At 36.0% G+C, this 21,009-nt stretch overlaps 1 protein-coding gene across 3 annotated transcripts in view; it reads left to right on the forward strand.

The window, feature by feature from the left end:
* Nucleotides 1-21,009, forward strand: part of LOC135215588 (aldehyde dehydrogenase, dimeric NADP-preferring-like) — a gene marked incomplete at its 5' end in the record, with an annotated part of 210,827 nt that overhangs the window by 77,806 nt on the left and 112,012 nt on the right. For all 3 annotated transcript variants that reach the window (XR_010314736.1, XR_010314735.1, XM_064250455.1), the window contains 1 exon segment: nucleotides 1,624-1,735. Coding sequence is in view for 1 of the 3 variants with exons in the window: in XM_064250455.1 (XP_064106525.1) it covers nucleotides 1,624-1,735 (112 nt within the window).

Consider the following 21,009-nt stretch of genomic DNA (forward strand, 5'->3'; position numbering starts at 1 on the left):
CATTTTAAATTAGCCCTTACATAAAGTTTTATATATGAAAATGTGTGCAATTTCATGAAGAATACAACAATAAACAGCTCATGGTTGTAGCTTTTATCAGTTTTGAAATATTTTCATATAAACGATAAGTGCCAAATTCCAACCTTTGATCAACTTTGACTCAACCGAAATGGTAGAAAAACGCAATTGTAAGCTAAAACTATTACATTCTAGTAATATTCAATCATTTACCTTGATTTTGCAACAAATTGGAAGTCTCTAGCACAATATTTCGATTTATGGTGAATTTATGAAATAAACTTTATCCTTACATCCGCGCGGTAACTCTTAGAAAAAATCTTAAATTTTGTCGTCCGATTGTCGTAACATTTGCACAATTTTAAATTCCGTTACATAAAGTTTTATATATGAAAATGTGTGCAATTTCATGTAGAATACAACTAAAAACAACCTGAGGTTGTAGCTTTTATCAGTTTTGAGATATTTTCATGTAAATAACGATAAATAGAATAAATTAGTCCTTAGGTCATTTTTAACTCGACCAAAATGGTCGAAAACAGCAATTGTAAGCTACAACACTTACTGTCTAGTAATATTCAATCAATTACCTTCATTTTGCAACAAACAGGAAGTCTCTAGCACAATATTTCGATTTATGGTGAATTTTTGAAAACCGCTTTTTTTTTATGTCCACGCGTTACGAATTCATGCATCATTTTGTGATAATATTTTCTCTGTGTTGCCTTGATCGTTTTACAGTGTGTTATATACTAAAATGATCGCAATTTAGTGTACAATACAACGAAAAAAAATTAACTCTTTAGCTTTAACCGTTTTGTTCATAGCTCGATTTGTATACAATTACAGGCAGTCCCCGGGTTACGACGCGGGTTCCGTTCTTGAGACACGTCGTAAGCCTAAAATCGTCGTAAGCCGGAACATCGTCAAAAAACTAAGAAAACCTTACTTTTAATGCTTTGGGTGCATGAAAAACTATGTAAGCTGCATTCTTATGACATTTTTCATCAAAAAACCTTCAAATATTGATTATTTTGCATTTTTGGTGTCATAATTCATCTCCCAGATGAGCGTTGTGGCGTCGTAACCCTGGAACATGCGTTGTAACCCTGGAAATAACATCTATTGACAAGCGTCGTAACCTCGGAACGTCGTAAGTCGACACCGTCGTAACCCGGGGACTGCCTGTATATATGAAATTAATTTTTTGCGCTGTCATATATCCCAATATTTATATATGATAATGATATTTTTTTTCCTTTCTGATGGTTGCATACTAAACTTCAGGCAATGACAAAAAAAAAGGAGCCAAAAATGAACTCTTAATCTTGAAAACTAAGCGTGCTGTGATTTTTTGAAAAAAACATTTTTTCCGCTTCGTCGCTCACTCGCGAACGCCGCCGGCATACGGTGGACGATTTTTAAAATACCGCTTCGGCATTTAAGGGTTAACATACTATCAACACTGTATTCATTGGTGAAATTTCAAAATTTACTTAATCTTTAATGTTTGAAATAAAGAAAAATGTGTAATGTATGAAATTCTTTGTTGAGCTAATAAAAGATTTTATTGAATGCTACAGAATGCTTAATCAATATTTTCAGCCGTCTGGAGGAATACTTAAAAGAGGGAAAGGTAGCTATTGGTGGAGAAGTTAATAGGGCAGAGAAATGGATATCACCAACCATACTGGTTAATGTTTCTCCAGACAGTAAGGTATGATTTTGTCCTTGTCTATTGGTATATTTATTTATATTTATTATGCTATATTTTGTAAAATATTAACTTTATCTTCCTATCTAAATCTAGTATGTATGGGCTAAATTAAATAAATCTGATAACTGTAACAAGATCTCTGTTTGGTTGTTCCGTCATTAAAAGAATGCCCTACTGAAGTCATAGTTTTGCTGCAGACTATTTTATGGTGGATCAGAGTGACAGGTAAGAGGGCTCTTGAGCCAGAGGAATTTCTTTGCCCTCAGTTCATATCTATATATCTTTCTGTATGCTCTCTCTCATTATTGCATATCCCACTTTCATATTTTGCTACCTTTATCTTATCTTCCTGTCCAGTTGTTCTAACTACTACTACTTGGCTCTGCTGTGGTTTCCCTTATTTACACCTTTAGATTTTTTTACTGCATTTGATGTAGTATTGATTCTCTTTAACTAGCCCTCCATCTTTTGTCAGTTCCACAGGCAATGGATTAAGAGATTTTATGAAGGACATTTAGATTTTGTAGAATCAGAGAAATTAAAATAAATTCCATGAGGAAAATGAGCAGTGGGAAACTTAGATCTTTACTGACAATCAAGAAGACCTTTATGTAAACTGTGATTTAGGTATCATAAATTTTAATGTATCTACCATTTAGGGTGCTTCCTGAGAGATTGCTGCTCAAAATTTTGATTCCTAGATACCTAGTGATAGGGACACCAAGGGAACATCATCAGAAATTGATACACATCAAAACAACATTGCCAGCAATGTGATTCCTTAAAACAGCAAGAGGAAAGAGTTGCATCTTCATTAGAATGAACAGATTTCTCTAGATGAAAATAGTACTGTATCATCTAATCTAGAAACCTAAAACAGATGATAGTGAAATCTCTGTTGATATCATGACCCACCTAAACTTCAGTTATGGCATTGGAGTAATTTATAATAGAGAGATGTAGCATTTCAGTGAAGACAAAATATTAGAAATGGTCCCAGACAGCAGGTAAATAAGATCCCTAAAGCATTGGTGATCATCCTAACTAAAGATGATCCAGAAATATCCTCGTGTTAATATTGAAAATGATGATAGCTGAAACCTTTGCACTATATTAATTACTCCAGGTTTGGCCATCCCTCCTGAGCTTGTATGATGATAAATTATACAGAACTGTTCTAAATTTGACCATGGAAACTGTACTTGTTCCTACAAGATATACAAACCCTCAGTCCTTTACATAAGGAATTACTTTCAGAGTAGGCTGGAATACAGCCTTTAAATTCTTGAACAAGGTGGTTAGGCAGTAACTACAGTCTGGTAGGCGGGTAGGCAAGCCTGTCCAGATGTAAACACTCCACTTTGCTTTCGGCTGTCTTCCGATGAAGATGTATGTTTGTGAGCTCTTGCTGGCAAGCCGTTAATTACAATTTTCCTTGTGGGATCCTTAATTTGTTATTTTGAATGAATACAGGCGGCCTACGGTTAATGGTGCAATCGCTTAGCGGCGAATTGGTTTTATTTTAAGGTATTTTTACGGGACAATTTTCGGTTAACAGCGCCACTAACATCGTTATGTTTAACGAGTACATACATTTGTAGAAATATCGTTCAGACCATAAAGGTTATGCAAATGGTATTAAAAAAATTTATTGAGAGTTATTTCATAGGTATTAGGGTAAAATATATGCCTCTGACGCTGTTCTATGCCGAAAATATAGTTAAATAAGTGCAAATTTAGCAATGGATGTGTTGATGTATAAAGGTTCATGCTTTTATGTTTAAATGTGTATGAAAATGTATTATGTATAGTTTTTTTTTATTTCTGCACAGAAATGTGATACAAAGGCAACTTTTGAAACTGCCCTTCACATTATCAAAGAGGATGTTTTTTCATGTTCATTCTTGTGAGCCGCCACCTGCTGCTCTTCCGAAAATATCAAGGTTAGCCCTCTTACGCCGACTGGACGTATTTTACGTCAACATTTTTTGTCTCCCGTGTGCCGACTGGACGTATTTTACGTCGACTTACAAAAGTTTTTTTTAAAATTCGCGGAAAAATACTTATAGGCCTACCAGCCTAAAACTTTTGAATCACGCGCCTTGGGGGATGCTGGGAGTTCACGGATCAAGGTGTTGTTTTGTTTACAATCGTTACGCAGGCGCGCAAGCGCGAATTTCTTTCTTGCCGCACTAAAAAGTATCTGTGACACATCTCGGAAATTGTTTCATCATTTTGACATAATTTTTTTACCATTGTAAATTAGCCGTTACATGAAGTATTATATATGAAAATGTGCGCATTTTTATGTAGAATACAACAATAAAATACTCATGATTGTAGCTTTTATCAATTTTGAGATATTTTTATATAAATAACAATAATTGCCAAAATTTCAAACTTCGGTCAACTTTGACTCTACCGAAATGGTCGAAAAATGCAATTGTAAGCTAAAACTCTTATATTTTAGTAATATTCAATCATTTACCTTAATTTTGCAACTAATTGGAAGTCTCTAGCACAATATTTCGATTTATGGTGAATTTATGAAAAAACTTTTTCCTTACGTCCGCACGGTAACCCTTCCGAAAAAAATCATACATGCGATTGTGGTAATGTTTGCACCATTTTAAAATTAGCCGTTATATAAAGTTTTATATATGGAAATGTGCGCAATTTCATGCACAATACAACTAAAAACAACCCATGGTTGTAGCTTTCATAAGTTTTGAGATATTTTCATATAAATAACGATAATTGCCAAAATTTCAACCTTCGGTCAACTTTGACTCTACCGAAATGGTCGAAAAACGCAATTGTAAGCTAAAACGCTCATATTCTAGTAATATTCAAGCATTTAACTTAATTTTGCAACAAATTGGAAGTCTCTAGCACAATATTTCGATTTATGGTGAATTTATGAAAAAAATAACATTTTCTTTACGTCCGCGCGGTGACTCTTCCGAAAAAATCATACGTGCGATTGTGGTAATGTTTGCACCATTTTAAATTAGCCGTTACATAAAGTTTTATATATGAAAATGTGCGCAATTTCATGTAAAATACAACAAAAAATAATTGAAGGTTGTAGCTTTTCTCATTTTTGAAATATTTGCATATAAATCACGATAAATAGAAAAAAAACCACGTTCGGTCAAATTTGACTCTACCGAAATGGTCGAAAAACGCAATAGTAAGCTAAAACTCTTACAGTCTAGTAATATTCAGTCATTTATCTTCATCTTGAAACAAATTCGAAGTCTCTAGCAAAATATTTAGAATTATGGTGAATTTAAAAAAAAAATCTTTCCTTCCCTCCGCGCGCGGATTCTCCGCCACAAATCTCCGAAATGCGTACATACCATTCTCGGAATATTTGCTCCATTTCATATCAGGCATTTCATAGAGTTTTATATATGAAAATGTGCACAATTTCATTTAGAATAAAACAAAAAATATTTGAAGGTTGTAGCTTTTCTTATTACCGAAATAATTGCATATAAAAAATATATACAGTGGTCCCCCCGTATTCGCGGGGGATGCGTACCAGACCCCCCCGTGAATAGATAGAATCCGCGAATGTTTGGAACCCCTATGAAAATGCTAAAAACAGCCTATTTTGTTAGTTAAAACTCAAGAAAAACCCCCTTAAAATTTTCATACTTGGTTTTTTAATAGTTTTATCACAAAAAGTGCATTTTATGATGAAATTCATCAAAAAAAACCAGGAATTTGTGGATATGTATCATAGAAAAATACCGTGAATGTGTGAATTTTCCGCGAATAATGCAGGGAAACGTTCCCCAGAGAAATCCGCGAATGTGTGAGTCCGTGAATCTGGAGAACGCGAATACGGGGGTCCACTGTATATAAAAAAATTCGACATTCGGTCAACTTTAACTTGTCAGATATGGTCGAAAACTGCAATTGTAAGCTAATACTCTTAAAGTATAGTAATATTCAATCATTTGTCTTCATTTTGAAAGAAATTGGAAGTCTCTAGGACAATATTTAGATTTATGGTGAATTTTTGAAAAAAATATTTGTTTACGTCCGCTTGTTACGAATTCATGCATTATTTTGTGATAATATTTTCTCTGTGTTGTTTTTATCGTTTTACAATGTGTTATATACCAAAATGATCGCAATTTAGTGTACATTACAACGAAAAAAAAGTAACTTGTTACCTTTAACCGTTTTGCGCACAGCGCGATTTGAATACAATTATATATGAAATTTCGTTTTTGCGCTATCATATATCGCATTATTTATATATGATAATGATAATTTTTTCATTTCTGATGGTTGCATACTAAACTTCAGCCAATGACAAAAAAAGGAGCCAAAAATGAACTCTTAATCTTGAAAACTAAGCGCGCTGTGATTTTTTGAAAAAAAATATTTTTTCCGCCTCCGCGCTCACTCTGAAACACCTCTGGCACACGGGAGACAATTTTTTTTTTACCGCTTCGGCGTAAGAGGGTTAAAAAAGTGCAGATTTAGCGATCAGTGTGTCGATTTTATAAATGTTCATGCTTTCATGCTTAAAATATGATACTTCATGTTCAGCAATGACGGATTTCAAGTTGTCGACTGCTGCCAAAATGGAAGTTGCTCCTTCCTTCGTCTCTAACTTAGGCCGAGCTTTTTAGTTTTGAGAAAAGAGTGTTCCTCTAAGCCTTCTAGGCAGATGCATATGTAGGCAATATATTATTAATCAAAAACCCTAGGCCTAGGGTTTTTGATTAATAATATATTGCCTACATGTTCGCTGTTACCTATGGAATGTGAAGAACAGTGCAGAAGCGACGACCCGAGAGAAAAGCTGACAATGAGTTTTTATGGGTGGCGTGACATAAAATGCTTAGTTAGACAAGTCAATGTACTAAGTTCATGAACTCTTCTCAAAGTGCCTTTGTGAAACTGGTTGCGGCCAGTAAGTGTGAGGCGTTAACGAACTGTGTGTTCATATGTGCGTGTGCGCCTCTTTCTGTTAAAAGTGTATCATACACAAGTCTATGGGGGATTTTGATAGAGGCGTCTTTGGGAGGAAGGCAGAGCCACGATGGTGGTGCCTAAGTGTTTTTTGGAATAGTGAGTGAGATATTCCGGGTGCATGGGTGAGTTGAATTACTTTAGCCGAAGACTGGCTTGTTATCTATTTGACATGTTTGTGATATCCAATCTTTAATCTCTGATTGTTAAACTTGTGTGTGTACTTACTGGGATGTGTTCTGTGTCTTTGAAACAGACGGTTCTGGCAATGGGGGGGGTACCAAAAGGGAGTCCCGATGGATATAGACTTTTTGGAGACTAACTGTTCAGACATTTTTGTTGGGGTTTTAATTGAATTGATTCATTATTTATTCATTGTTAATAAACGTATCTTTTGTAATGCAACTCTCTCAATTTAATTACCTGTTAGAGTGGAGAGAAAGAGGTGGAGAGAGAGAGAGAGAGAGATTGCTGAGAGACCTTACCTTACAGACCTTACCTTACAGACCTTACATCTTGTTCGGGTTGCCCCAGGTCCCTCAGTGTGAGGCACCTCTAATGTCTACCAGAGAGTTGCTAGTACATCTTCCGGTATATTTTGCATCTTCCAATCTTGGATGGTCTGGGATGCAGTTTAGATATTTGTCGAGCTTATTCTTAAACACATCTACGCTCACTCCTGATATATTCCTCAGATGAGCTGGCAACGCATTGAATAGACGCTGCATTATCGATGCTGGTGCGTAGTGGATTAATGTCCTGTGTGCTTTCCTTATTTTTCTTGGTATAGTTTTGGGCACTATTAATCTACCTCTGCTTGCTCTTTCTGATATTTTTAGTTCCATGATATTTTCTGCTATTCCTTCTATCTGTTTCCATGCCTGAATTATCATGTAGCGTTCTCTTCTCCTTTTCTACTATATAATTTTAAGGATTGTAGTCTTTCCCAGTAGTCAAGGTCTTTAACTTCTTCTATTCTAGCTGTAAATGGACCTTTGTTACACTCTCTATTTGTGACCAATATCCTTTTGATAGTGTGGGTACCATATCATATTGCAATATTCAAGTGGACTACGAAACATATGTTTTATAAAGCATAATCATGTGTTCAGCTTTTCTTGTTTTGAAGTGCTGTAACAACATTCCCATTTTTGCTTTACATTTTGCCAACAGAATTGCTATTTGATCATTGCATAACATGTTCTTATTCATCATCACACCAAGGTCTTTAACTGCTTCCTTATTTGTGATTGTCTCATTATTAGGTCCCCTATATGCATATAGCTTTCTTTCTCTGTCTCCATAATTTATTGATTCAAATTTATCAGAGTTAAATACCATCCTATTTACCTCTGCCCAATCATATACTTTGTTAAGGTCTCTTTGTAGAGCGTTCCTATCTTCATCACAAGTAATTTCTCTGCTTATTCTTGTGTCATCTGCGAAACTACTCACTACCGAATCCTTAACATTACTGTCTATGTCTTCAATCATAATAACAAACAGTATTGCAGCTAACACCGTACCTTGCGGCACACCGGATATTACCTTGGCTTCATCCGATTTCTCGTCGTTTGCAATAACTATCTGTTTTCTGTTGTGTAAAAATTCTTTTAACCATCTTCCTACTTTATCCACGATATTGTGTTTTCTAATTTTCTTCGCTAATATATTATGGTCTACTTTGTCAAAAGCTTTTGCAAAGTCTAGATAAACCACATCTGTTTCATTTCCGCTTTTCATATTTTTGAATATGTTCTCACGGTGGACTAACAGTTGGGTTTGTGTACTTTTTCCGGGTACGAAACCATGTTGTCCGTATTAAACAATTATTTTTTATTTAAATGTTCATAATATTTTTCTTCATTCCCTTTCATACACTTTCATAATATGTGATGTTAGACTCACAGGCCTATAATTACTTGCCTCTAGTCTTGATCCACTTTTGAAAGTAGGGGTAATATATGCTAATTTGTGCTCTCATAATCTTGCCTGTATCTACACTTTGTCTTAATAATATTGCAAGTGGCTTTGCAATAGAATGAACTACTTTAACAAAATAGCAGGCACTCCATCAGGCCCTGCAGCAGCTCCATTTTTAATTTCATTATAGCCTGCCATAATATCAGTCTTTCATTAATATCTATGTCAGCTAAATATTCACTATTTTCGTCCCTTACTTCTATATCATTATCTTCATTATCTATTCTAGGGTGAATTCTCTCTTATATCGTTCTGCCAATATGTTGCAAATTTCCTTTTTTTTCATTCGTTAAATCTCCCTTCAATTTTCTTAGGCCTATTTCTATTCTTCTTTTATTCATCTTCTTCGCATATGAGTATAATAGTTTGGGATTTTGCTTGATATTTAATAGGGTTTTTTCTTCCAAGTCCCGTTTTTCATTTTCTTTTGATTGTAATAATCTTTTGTTTCTGCATTTCTATCTTACTTTTTAGTTCTATAACTTTCCATGCATTTTTTTCTTTTGCAAGACCTTTTTTCCACTTTCTGATTTTCTGGAACAAGATCCTTCTGTCTCTTGGTATGCATGACTGATGTTTATTTCTTTTCTTCTTCGGTATATATTTATCCCTATTTTGCTCTAAAATTTATATAATATCTCCTTATTTACCTTTATGTCATCACTTACGAAAATGTTATCCCAATCTTTGTTAATTCTTCATTTATTTCTGACCATTTTATATTTTTTACTTTAGAAGTTGTATTTTCCATATCCTTCCCACTTTTTCATTTCTTGCTTATCTCTGTTTTCACTTGCTTTGGAATGGACTGTTAATTCTATGACATTATGGTCTGAAATAACTCGCATTATAAACTATTATTTCTTTAACAATAATTCATCTTGTTCACAAATACTAGGTCTAAAGTATTTTCCTTTCTTGTTGGCAGGTGATTTATTTGTTGAATGTTGTATTCTAGTAGCATATCTAATAGCTTTTCGAATTGCCTCTTATCTTCTGCACTACTATTACTCTCTTTTTTATATGTATAAGTACATCCACAATCTCCTATTCGTTCTTTATCCAGTTCCTACGAAAACGGAAAGTTAAAGTCTCCAGATAGGAGAATAGTCCAGTCCTTGTGATTTTCTACATATATCATCCAATTTTTCTATTATTAAGTCAAACTCTTTAGTATTAGGAGTCTATATATTTTACTATGTTTCATTAATTTTTCAGATTCAAATTCTACCGCTATTAGTTCACATTCTGAGTTACTATATTTCTCATATATTTTTCCTTGTTTTTTGTCTTTCCCATATATTGCAGTTCCCCCTTGATTCCTATTTTTTCTATCTGATCTATAAGTTTGGAACCCTTTTATTTGATCATCATTCCAGTCTCTTGTGGGAATAACCAGGTTACTTATATTCATTTATATCTATTTTCTTTTCATTTGGGTTAGTTCTTCTAAGTACTCTATTTTTCTTTTGAGTACTCGTAACTAAACCCTGCGCAGTCATCACTATGATGGTTTGCGTGAATTTCTCCTTTCATTTAATATTGGTAATAATAAGGATTTTCCCATGTCCTCTTTCCTGTTCTGGTATGTTGTTCTTTTTTTCATTTCCAGAAATTCTGACATTAAAAAATCCAAATTTTCCATAATATTTGTTCTTCCTTCATCATAATTATTCATTTTGTGTCTGAATCTGCAATTTTCTCCATATCTGCAATATCCTCTTGCATAATAAAAACAGTTATTATCTCTTGAGTAGAATCTTGGAGCTGATGCATTGAAATTTTTTGCCGACACCTCTGCATATCTCGTTGATGGCTTGCTTTTTTCTTTTACCTGATATTCTTCATTCCTCTCTTTATTTGTTTCTTTCTTATTTTGGATTTTATTACTTGATTGGTTATTTATTTGATTATTTTTCATGGCTACAGGGTGCATATATTTACATTTTTTGTCAAACTTACATCCTTTTCCTAGAGAAGGGTCGCTTGTAGAGAGAGAGAGGAGTTGCCGAGAGAGAGAGAGAGGGGCTGTGTGAGTTAGATGCCTTGAGTGCACATTTTTTTGGAGATAGGATTTCATTTTTTGATATTCCTTTTTGGAGATATATTTTTTGGGGCCTTGTTTTATTCCACGTGGAGTTATTGGTGAAATAGAGGTAAATATTTTTGTTTGCCGAAATAGAGGTGATTATTCTTTATTCCTGGAGTGGTGTTCTTTTTTATTAACATGTGGCTATTGGAGAAATAAGAGAGAAATATAAGGGGAGTGGTTATTAACCAAATGGAGGAAATATTTTTATATCCGGAGTGGTCTTATTATTAATATGGTGTCACATATTTATATATGGAGTTGGAATTAATTTTTGGCGGGTGACCCTTTTTTGTGGTTATGGGAGTTTTTTTTGTCTTTTCGAGCAAAGAGAAGATTTCTGTGGTTCTTTCTCTTTGGTTTCGTGACTATTTAGAGGCAAGTGGCATTACTGCATTACGAGTCCTATGGAGATGTGTGCATTTTTTATGTTCACAAGTGTATTATTCTGGAGGCATATAATTGGGCTGTGTCATGTTGAGAGAAAAAGTCTTCGAGACAGTTTTTGAACACATTAGTCATATCCTGGAGTTAATTTTGTGAAATGTGTCTGTTAGACCTTTTTCTGTAGAATCATGAGTTTCCAAACTTATGTGTCTGACTGGACATTTTTTATGCTGCTGTTTGAGCTTACGTCCGCAGGTGGATTTTTCTGCTGACAAGCTATGTGATGAGCCGTGTGCTGTTCCTTTTCCTCTGATGACGATTGATCAGAATGTTAGCAATATCTGGAAATGTTGACAATAGCATTTCATGAAAGCGCATGTGTGAGAGTTCGCTTTCTGGCCTTGTTGGTCGATAAAGTTGCGATGTCGAGAAATTCCGTAACTTTAGATGGAGCATTTCTTGGGAAAAAGTGGGGATTATGCATGTTATGCATATTATACATGTATTATGTATTTTGTGATTGGGGAAATCTACTTGTGATTATCTTTTTTTTATTTTTTCTTCCTTTTCCTATGAGAGATGTAATTGGGGGATTGAGCTTAAATAGCATTTCTTTTTGGTCGGGAGATGTAATTTTTCGGGAGTTATTTACGTAAATGGGAGTTTGACATTAAGTTTCATTGTAATTAATTGTATGAGCAGTAAAGGGGTTTTGCTGTTAAACGGAGATTTTTACTGATTTTGTGGGTTGTTCAGATGTCAGAGCTTGAGAGAACATTTTTGGGTCTGGGTGTGTTAAGTGATTCTTTTTTTCCTTGGGCTCATTACGATTTTATGAGAACATTCGATTTTATGAGAACATTCGAGTTTGAAATGTGAGTGCAGAAGTCCGTGGAGTTGCTGTGATTTCTGAGTTGTGTGTGTGCTGATGTGTGGATTTGGAGAATTGAGTTGGAGAACTTGATGTTTTTTTTCTTTGAGAGTTATGATAATGACTCATGATTTAGTAGTCATATTAAAGGGAGTTAATTGGGAGACGTTCAGTTAGTATTTCTGACTTTTTGAGATCATTGTTTGATAGAAGTAGTATGTCTGGGTTAATTTTCTTAGATTGACCAGTGACTTGACTGACATACTAACACACCAAAAAGTCATTTCCCAACGCCAGCAAGACGTCCATCAGCCGTGCAGAGAGTGTTGCTGTTGTGTTGTCCGGGGTGATTACAAGAGTTTCCACGATGGTGATAATGAGAATTCTACAGCGTGTCTTTTGGGGATCTGCAGAAGTCGTGAGAAGTCTTCTACAATGAGGGAGGCATTCTGTCTTCCTACAGCTGCTACAGTCTGCTACAGTTTGCAGACAAGCAAAGAGGGATATTCAAGAATCCGAAGAGAGAAAATCCTAGTGTTATTTGGAGATAAAAGCGTAACAGACTTTATTTTATAATGCCAGAGACGTGCAGTTATTACTTATATTTTATTTTAAGCTGGCCAATGTGTTTTATATTATATAAGCTATTTTGCTAGGCGGGGGCTAGCGTGGTTAGTGGCCGAGCCATGTAGGCCTAGGGTTTTTGATTAATAATATATTGCCTACATGTTCGCTGTTACCTATGGAATGTGAAGAACAGTGCAGAAGCGACGACAGGAGAGAAAAGCTGACAATGAGTTTCTATGGGTGGAGTGAAATAAAATGCTTAGTTAGACAAGTCAATGTACTAAGTTCATGAACTCTTCTCAAAGTGCCTTTGTGAAACTGGTTGCGGCCAGTAAGTGTGAGGCGTTAACGAACTGTGTGTTCGTATGTGCGCGTGCGCCTCTTTCTGTTAAAAGTGTATCATACACAAGTCTATGGGGGATTTTGATAGAGGCGTCTTTGGGAGGAAGGCAGAGCCACGATGGCGGTGCCTAAGTGTTTTTTGGAATAGTGAGTGAGATATTCCGGTTGCATGGGTGAGTTGAATTACTTATCCGAAGACTGGCTTGTTATCTATTTGACATGTTTGTGATATCCAATCTTTAATCTCTGATTGTTAAACTTGTGTGTGTACTTACCGGGATGTGTTCTGTGTCTTTGAAACAGACGGTTCTGGCAATGGGGGGGGGACCAAAAGGGAGTCCCGATGGATATAGACTTTTTGGAGACTATAACTGTTCAGACATTTTTGTTGGGGTTTTAATTGAATTGATTCATTATTTATTCATTGTTAATAAACGTATCTTTTGTAATGCAACTCTCTCATTTTAATTACCTGTTAGAGTGGAGAGAAAGAGGTGGAGAGAGAGAGAGAGAGAGAGAGAGAGAGAGAGAGAGATTGCTGAGAGAGAGAGAGAGAGAGGGGTTGCTTGGAGAGAGAGAGAGGAGTTGCCGAGAGAGAGAGAGAGAGGGGCTGTGTGTATTAGTTTGCCTTGACGCTCGAGCTACACGTTTACCAAATGAATAATGAGGGAATACCTCATTACACATACATTATGCGGATGATTAGAATACACTTCACAGATCTGAATAATACGTATAGCGATGATGATGATACCGATCATTCATGAACACTCTGCTATGATGTCACAAATGCGTGAGGCAGAGCCTTCCGTCTTAGCTAATGGCTGAACAGGAAACCTTTCTCTCGTATTACCCCCTGAAGGAATAACAGTTTTTCCTCCAAGCATCCCCACCCCCCCCCCCCACCCCTTCTCTCAGATACCAGAAAACATTGCTACCCCCCCCCCCCCCCCCCCCCAATCCCCCCCCCCCCCCCCCCCCCCCCCACTTGAAAAGACAGTAGATTTGATTAACGTTTTGGTGGCACGTGACTCACAGACTTTGAACGGCTGAGCAGATACCGAAAATCTAATTTTGAGAACTAGCGACCGCATAAAAAGGAAATTGCACAATTCGAACACTCATAATTCAGGACCGTACTATACATACGAATACAGTAGCCTAGCCTACAGTATACTCTATGCAGTACAGTGGGCCCCCCGTATTCTCTCTCTCTCTCTCTCATCTCTCTCTACTACTCTTCTCTCTCTCTCTCATCCTCCTCTCCTCTCTCTCTCTCGCTCTCTCTCTCTCTCTCTCTCTCTCTCTCAATTTTACTGTGATGAGAGATTTTTATGGTACAGTATGTATAATATGTTTATTAATATTTTCATAATAATAATAATAATAATAATAATTGTAATTACAAAAATCATATGTGAAAGTATTTTACAAATACAGTGGTACCTCGAGATACGAAGGGCTCAACTTACGAAAAACTCGAGATACGAAAGCTCAACTGCGAAAAAACCTGTTAACGGCCATGTCTTACATACAAAAAGGTTTCTGAAAGTCCGAGATTCTCCCGATAACAATTTTGAAACTCGCGCTGCGACTGCCATCTTAGTTCTAGTAGACTCGCCACCATCCTCCTGCTCTCCCATTGGTTCCTGATGCTAGCCACCGCCATGAGATCCTTCTCTCCTATTGGACAGCATCCCTCCCATCATGCATCTTATACGTGCGTGGTGGTGTGCCTAACTTGGCCACTTCGTACCAGAATCTTTATCGTACGAATGCAGCATTCGTTCGGTCCAACGATTTCGTTTAGTAACGTAAATTCGTTAGTGATTTCGTTGTGCTACTTTAATGTTGTTGGTGGGTGAAACCCTAATTATTAGTATTACGTTACTTACCTAACTAATTAGGACAGGGGCGGTACAAGTATAGTCATGGGTCCCAAGAAAGTTGCTGAAGTTTACAGAAAGAAGAGAATGCTTTCTATGGAGACAAAAATGGAGATAATAAAAAAATATGAAGCTGGCTTGCGGTTGAGTGTGATCGCTAAGGAATACAGCCGAAATCCGTCGACGATAGGCACCATCCTTGAGCAGAAGGAAGCCATCAAAGCAACTACACCTTCCAAGGGCGTGACTGTTTTGTCCAACAAGAGGAGCTATGTGCATAATGAAATGGATAGGTAAACTTCAGCCAATGACAAAAAAGGAGCCAAAAATGAACTCTTAATCTTCAAAACTAAGCACGCTGTGATTTTTTGAAAAAAATATTTTTTCCGCTTCTGCGCTCACTCTGAAACACCTCCGGCACAAGGGAGACAATTTTTTTTTTTACCGCTTCGGCATAAGAGGGTTAATGAAAAAGAAAAGCCTAAAAATGTACTTTGCTTACCTTACTTTCGTGGATTTGAAACCATAAAATCAACACTTAAATCATTTAATGTTAATGTAGTGTTCTCTTATAACAATACCATTAAAGATATGCTAATTAAGAATAGTCCTGAAAAAAATATATATATATATATATATATATATATATATATATATATATATATATATATATATATATATATATATTATATATGTATATATGTAAGATATATATATATATATATAGATATATATATATATATATATCATATATATATACATATATATATATATAATATATATATCCTTATATATAATATTACACAGGGTCCCCCCGTATTTCGCGGGGGGGGATGCGTACCAGACCCATACCCCCACCCCCCCCCCCCCCCCCCCCCCCCCCCCACCCCCCCCCCCCCACCCCCCACCCCCCCCCGTGAATAGTTAGAATCCGCGAATGGTTGGAACCCCCCCCTCGAAAAAGCTCATAAACTATCTGCACAGCCAAACACCAAAAGTATCCCTTAAAGACCATCCTTCATCAAATATACATATATCCTATTATGGTTCATATTAATCTTTGACTATTATTAATACTATTTTAAAGTAAATCTAACATTTTATGTTTATACATAATACATACTTATGTACGTACTGAATGACTTAGTTACGTATGTGAAAATAATTCAGTCCCCATAAGTATTCAGTCATGCACGTTTTTCTTTCATACTGTTACTATTTGAGACATCCATTTTCTTTTTACAAGGGAACAATGGAATGTGAAATCACAAATACCAAATGTCTACTTAAAGTATTATCCTACATCAAATATACCATTAAATTGGTATTATTAAACATCATTTTAAAGTAATCTTAAACATTTTACCATTAGAAATATATAAACAGCCAATAGCAGAGAGAGAGAGAGAGAGAGAGAGAAGAATGTTATTGTTACTGTTTAATCTCATTAAACGTAATATTATTTGTAAACTAGTACTGTATATTATTATTTTACCATAAAATGTAGTAATGTCCTTAAAGATATACTTATACATACACTTCCAGCCCAAACAGAGGGCGAGAGTTACCACTAGCGCATGCTAGTATCCTCGTGTGGGAGAGAGAGAGAGAGGAGAGAGAGAGAGATGAGAGAGAGAGAGAAGAGAGAGAGAGAGAGAGAGAGGGTTGTCCTTATTTCAAAGGGTGAAATGGATAGATTATTGTACTTCTTTAAAATACTATCACATGTGAATTTTGAGATTAGTTTTATTATTATTATTATTATTATTATTATTATTATTATTATGCAAAAATATTAATAAACATACACATGTACCATAGAAATTATCTCATATATATCAGCAAAAGAGAAAGAGAGAGAGAATCTCAATGATCCGTAGATGGCAACACTCAATTTGACAGTTGGAACTCATCCAACCAAGCTGGCTAAGTGTTAAAAAAACAAGACACGGGTTACATAATTCTTTTTATTTATTTATAAACTAAAATCTTGCTAATTCACTTTAGTATTTTCTTTAATGAATTTATATTATTGCTGTTTACATTAATATTGATATTTGAAAATTAGTAAATCATCATCCAAAAAACATACATCGCTTTAAGAGAGAGAGAGAGAGAGAGAGAGATTATCGTAATACTTTCACATATGATTTTTGTAATTACAGTTATTATTATTATTATTATTATTATTATTATTATTATTATTATTATTATTATTATTATTATTATTATTTGAAAATATTAATAAACATATTATGCATATATGTACCATAAAAATCTCTCATCTCAGTAAGAGAGAGAGAGAGGGAGAAGAGAGGCATGAGAGAGGGACGAGAGAGAGAGACGAGAGAGAGAGAGAGAGAGAGAGATTGGAGGAGAGAGGGTGGAGGAAATTTCATGCCCACTTGATGGCAGCAACAAATCAGCTCCCCCTCCGGTCATTTAACTTGATACGTATATCTGAGTTTTTTAGTACCTGGAGTTAGAGAAAGAATCTGACTGGGATTTCCTTCATTCTTCCATAATTTTTTAAATTTATAAGCTAAAATCTTACTAATTCACTATGGTATTTTCTTTAATGAATTGATATTATTGCTGTATAAATTAATATTAATATTTGAAAATAGTAAATCATTTATTTATCATACAAAAACATACATCTTTGTAGTAGAGAGAGCGAGAGAGAGAGAGAGAGAGAGAGATAGAGAGACGAGAGAGGAGAATGAGAGAGAGAGAGAGGAGAGAGAGAGAGAGAATTATTATTTTTATTATGTGATATTTAAACTTTATTAAGCTTACTATACAGTATTAATCAAAATTAATATTTGAAATTAGTAAATCATTTTTGTATCATAAAAATGTATTTAGTCATGAAAATAAACATCAAAATACACTAATTAGTGATTATTTTCGTTGGAAAATTCCGCGAATGGGCGAGTCCGTCCGCGAATAATTTCTAGATAGGTTCCAAAGAAAAATCCGCGAATGTGTGAGTCCGCGAATCCGGAGAACGCGAATACGGGGGGAACACTGTATATATATATATATATATATATATATATATATATATATATATATATATATATATATATATATATATATTCATATATATATATATATATATATATATATATATATATATATATATATATATATATATATATATATATACATATACACATACATACATACATATAGTATATATATATATATATAATACACTGGTACCTTGAGATACGAAATTAATCCGTTCCAAGGCGGCCATCGTATCATGAGCTTTTTGTATCTTGGACTGCATTTTACATGTAAAATGGCTAATCTGTCCCAAGCCCTCCAAAAACACTCCAGTAAATTCCATAATAAAGCTAAATTGACCTATAAACAATGAAATACTACAACAATTTGGACCATTCAATACCTAACTTAATATGTACTGCTAATATACCTGTAAATAAAGTGTATTAGCATACATGGTATACAAGAAATACTGTACGTACATATACGTACGTATGTAGTAAAATGTGGAAGCTTACCTTTCGAGTGAGGCTATCTCCGAAAGTGGCGACAGAGGAGGACAAACGGCAGATACGTACGTAACTTAACTTTACGAAAAACAAAAAAATGTAAGGAAAACATAAACTAAACTTTACGAAACACGTTAACAAAACTGTAACACTTAACTTTACAAAAAACTTAAAATAATTTTTTTTTTTTTTTTTTTTTTTTTACTTTTTTATACTTTACTTTTTTTATACAAAATTTCAACTTCTTTACCACTTTCAACTTTCTGTTTTTTAGTATCACTTGGTTCTTCCTTTTTGCTTACTACTCCTACTAAGGCCTCTTTAAAAAATAACTATCCAAGGAAGATTGCTTCTGCCTACTTTTGACAATGTTCCTGAAACGACTCAGGCAAACGTCATCGAACTGTGCAAGCATGCGACCTGTGTTAGCCTTTTCGGGGTGTCTCTTTTCTATGAATAATTGCACCTTATGAAAAGCAGCTAGAGCATCCTTAATTTCTGCCGTTGTCATAGAGTTGTAGTCCTCCTCCTCACCGCTGCTAGAGAACTCCTCTTGAATGACGTTATGTTGCATGGCCTCCAACTCCTTCAGGTCATCCGTCATAAGCTCCTCGAGAAGGTCATTGATATCGTCCTCGTCGACGACCAACCCTATGGACTTGCCGAGTGCAACGATCTCATCAAGATCTGGTTGCGAAACAGTTTCAGGATCGTCAACTGTTCCTGAATCTGCAGCACCAGCTTCGCCCACGTCGAATCTCTCGAAGTCTCGGGCGGATATGGCATCAGGCCAGAGTTTCCTCCACAAGGAATTCAAGGTTCGCTTCGAAACCTGCCAAGCTTGGTTGAGTCGGATGCATATGACGATGTCGAAATGCTCCTTCCAAAATTCACTCTAGGTGAGGTTTGTGGTATTGGTGATGTCGAAACATCTCTTGATCGTATACAGCTTTTTGAAGTTCAATATCCCTTGCTGGTCCATGAGTTGGAGAAGAGGGATGGTGTTAGGCAAAAGATAAAGAACTTTGATGAAGGAATACTCCGCTAGGATATCTTCCTCGAGGCCAGGAGGGTGGGCTGGGCCATTGTCCAACATCAGCAGACATTTCAGAGGGAGGCGCCTCTCTTCCAAGAATTTCTTCACTGTCGGGCTGAAACACAGATTTACCCACTCCGTGAACAAAAGCCTCGTTACCCAGGCTTTTGCATCAGCCCTCCACATCACTGGAAGCTTCTCCTTAAGCATTTTGTGGGCCTTGAAGGCTCGAGGAGTCTCGGAATGATAGACAAGTAGGGGCTTCACCTTGCAATCCCCACTGGCGTTGGAAAAAGATGCGAGCGTAAGCCTGTCTTTCATAGGCTTATGCCTGGGTAGCTTCTTTTCTCCTCCTAGCTACAATTCTTGGAAAGGATTGTAATATAGAGCAGTTATATATCTATATGAGGGAGGCAGGCCTCCTCAACCAAATTTAAAGTATACATAGATTGTTTATGTAAGAACTTATATATATAAAGAAAATTTTTTTAGTATATTTATTGATATTTTTATATGAAATTTATTAACAATTTAATTTTTTCTATTTAATTTATTTCGGTGTCAATTACCCAGATGTTGTGACGCCAGATATAATACACAATCAATCAATCAATATTCTTCTCTTCGTGCATGATGTACATCCAACGAGGCTTTTTTTTTTCCAAAAAAGGCCAGTCTCATCACAGTTGAAGACTTGCTGAGAACTGTAGCCTTCCTCAATCATCATCTCGTCGAACATCTTAATAAAGGCTTCGGCCGCTTTCGTGTCCAAGCTGGCCGCCTCCCTATGCTGCACCACCGAATGGATGCCAGTCCGTTTACGGAATTTCTCGAACCACCCACGCAAAGCCTTGAAGTTTGGGGTTGGCGTTGATGTCCCTTCTCCTCTGTCGTCTTTGGCCTGGGCAATCAAATCGCCGAAAATAGCGCTGGCCTTGTGGCAGATTGCCGTCTCTGTTATCGTATTGCCAGCGATTTCTTTGTCTTTTATCCAGACAAGAAGAAGCCTTTCCATTTCGTCGTGCACGTGGGTCCTCTTGCTGGACAAAATAGTGACACCCTTGGAAGGTGTAGCTGCTTTGATGACATCCTTCTGCTTAAGGATGGTGCCTGTTGTCGACGGATTTCGGCCGTATTCCTTGACGATCACACTCAATCGCATACCAGCTTCATACTTCTTGATAATCTCCATCTTCATCTCCAAAGAGAGCATCCTCTTCTTTCCGTGAATTTCAAGTTTCTTGGCACCCATGACTACGTATATACTGTACGTAATTATGTTATGTAGTACGTATACGTATGTAGTAAAGTTCTCACACAACACGATAAAGTATACTACAACGAAATCACTAATGAATTTATGTTAGTAAACGAAATCGTTAGAACGAACGAATACCACGTGCTTACGATACCGACGATGCCTTGCTATGGTCGAAGAAGCACGCAGCTATGTAGATGCATCATGGGAGGGATGCTGAACAATAGGAGGAGGATCATATGGCAGTGACTAGCATCAGGAACCAATGGGAGAGCGGGAGGATGGTGGCGAGTCTACTCAGTTGGCGGCGCGCAAGTTTCAAAATTGTTATCGGTG

Source organism: Macrobrachium nipponense, chromosome 5 (assembly GCF_015104395.2).
Source record: "Macrobrachium nipponense isolate FS-2020 chromosome 5, ASM1510439v2, whole genome shotgun sequence".
Classification (NCBI taxonomy): Eukaryota; Metazoa; Arthropoda; class Malacostraca; order Decapoda; family Palaemonidae; genus Macrobrachium; species Macrobrachium nipponense.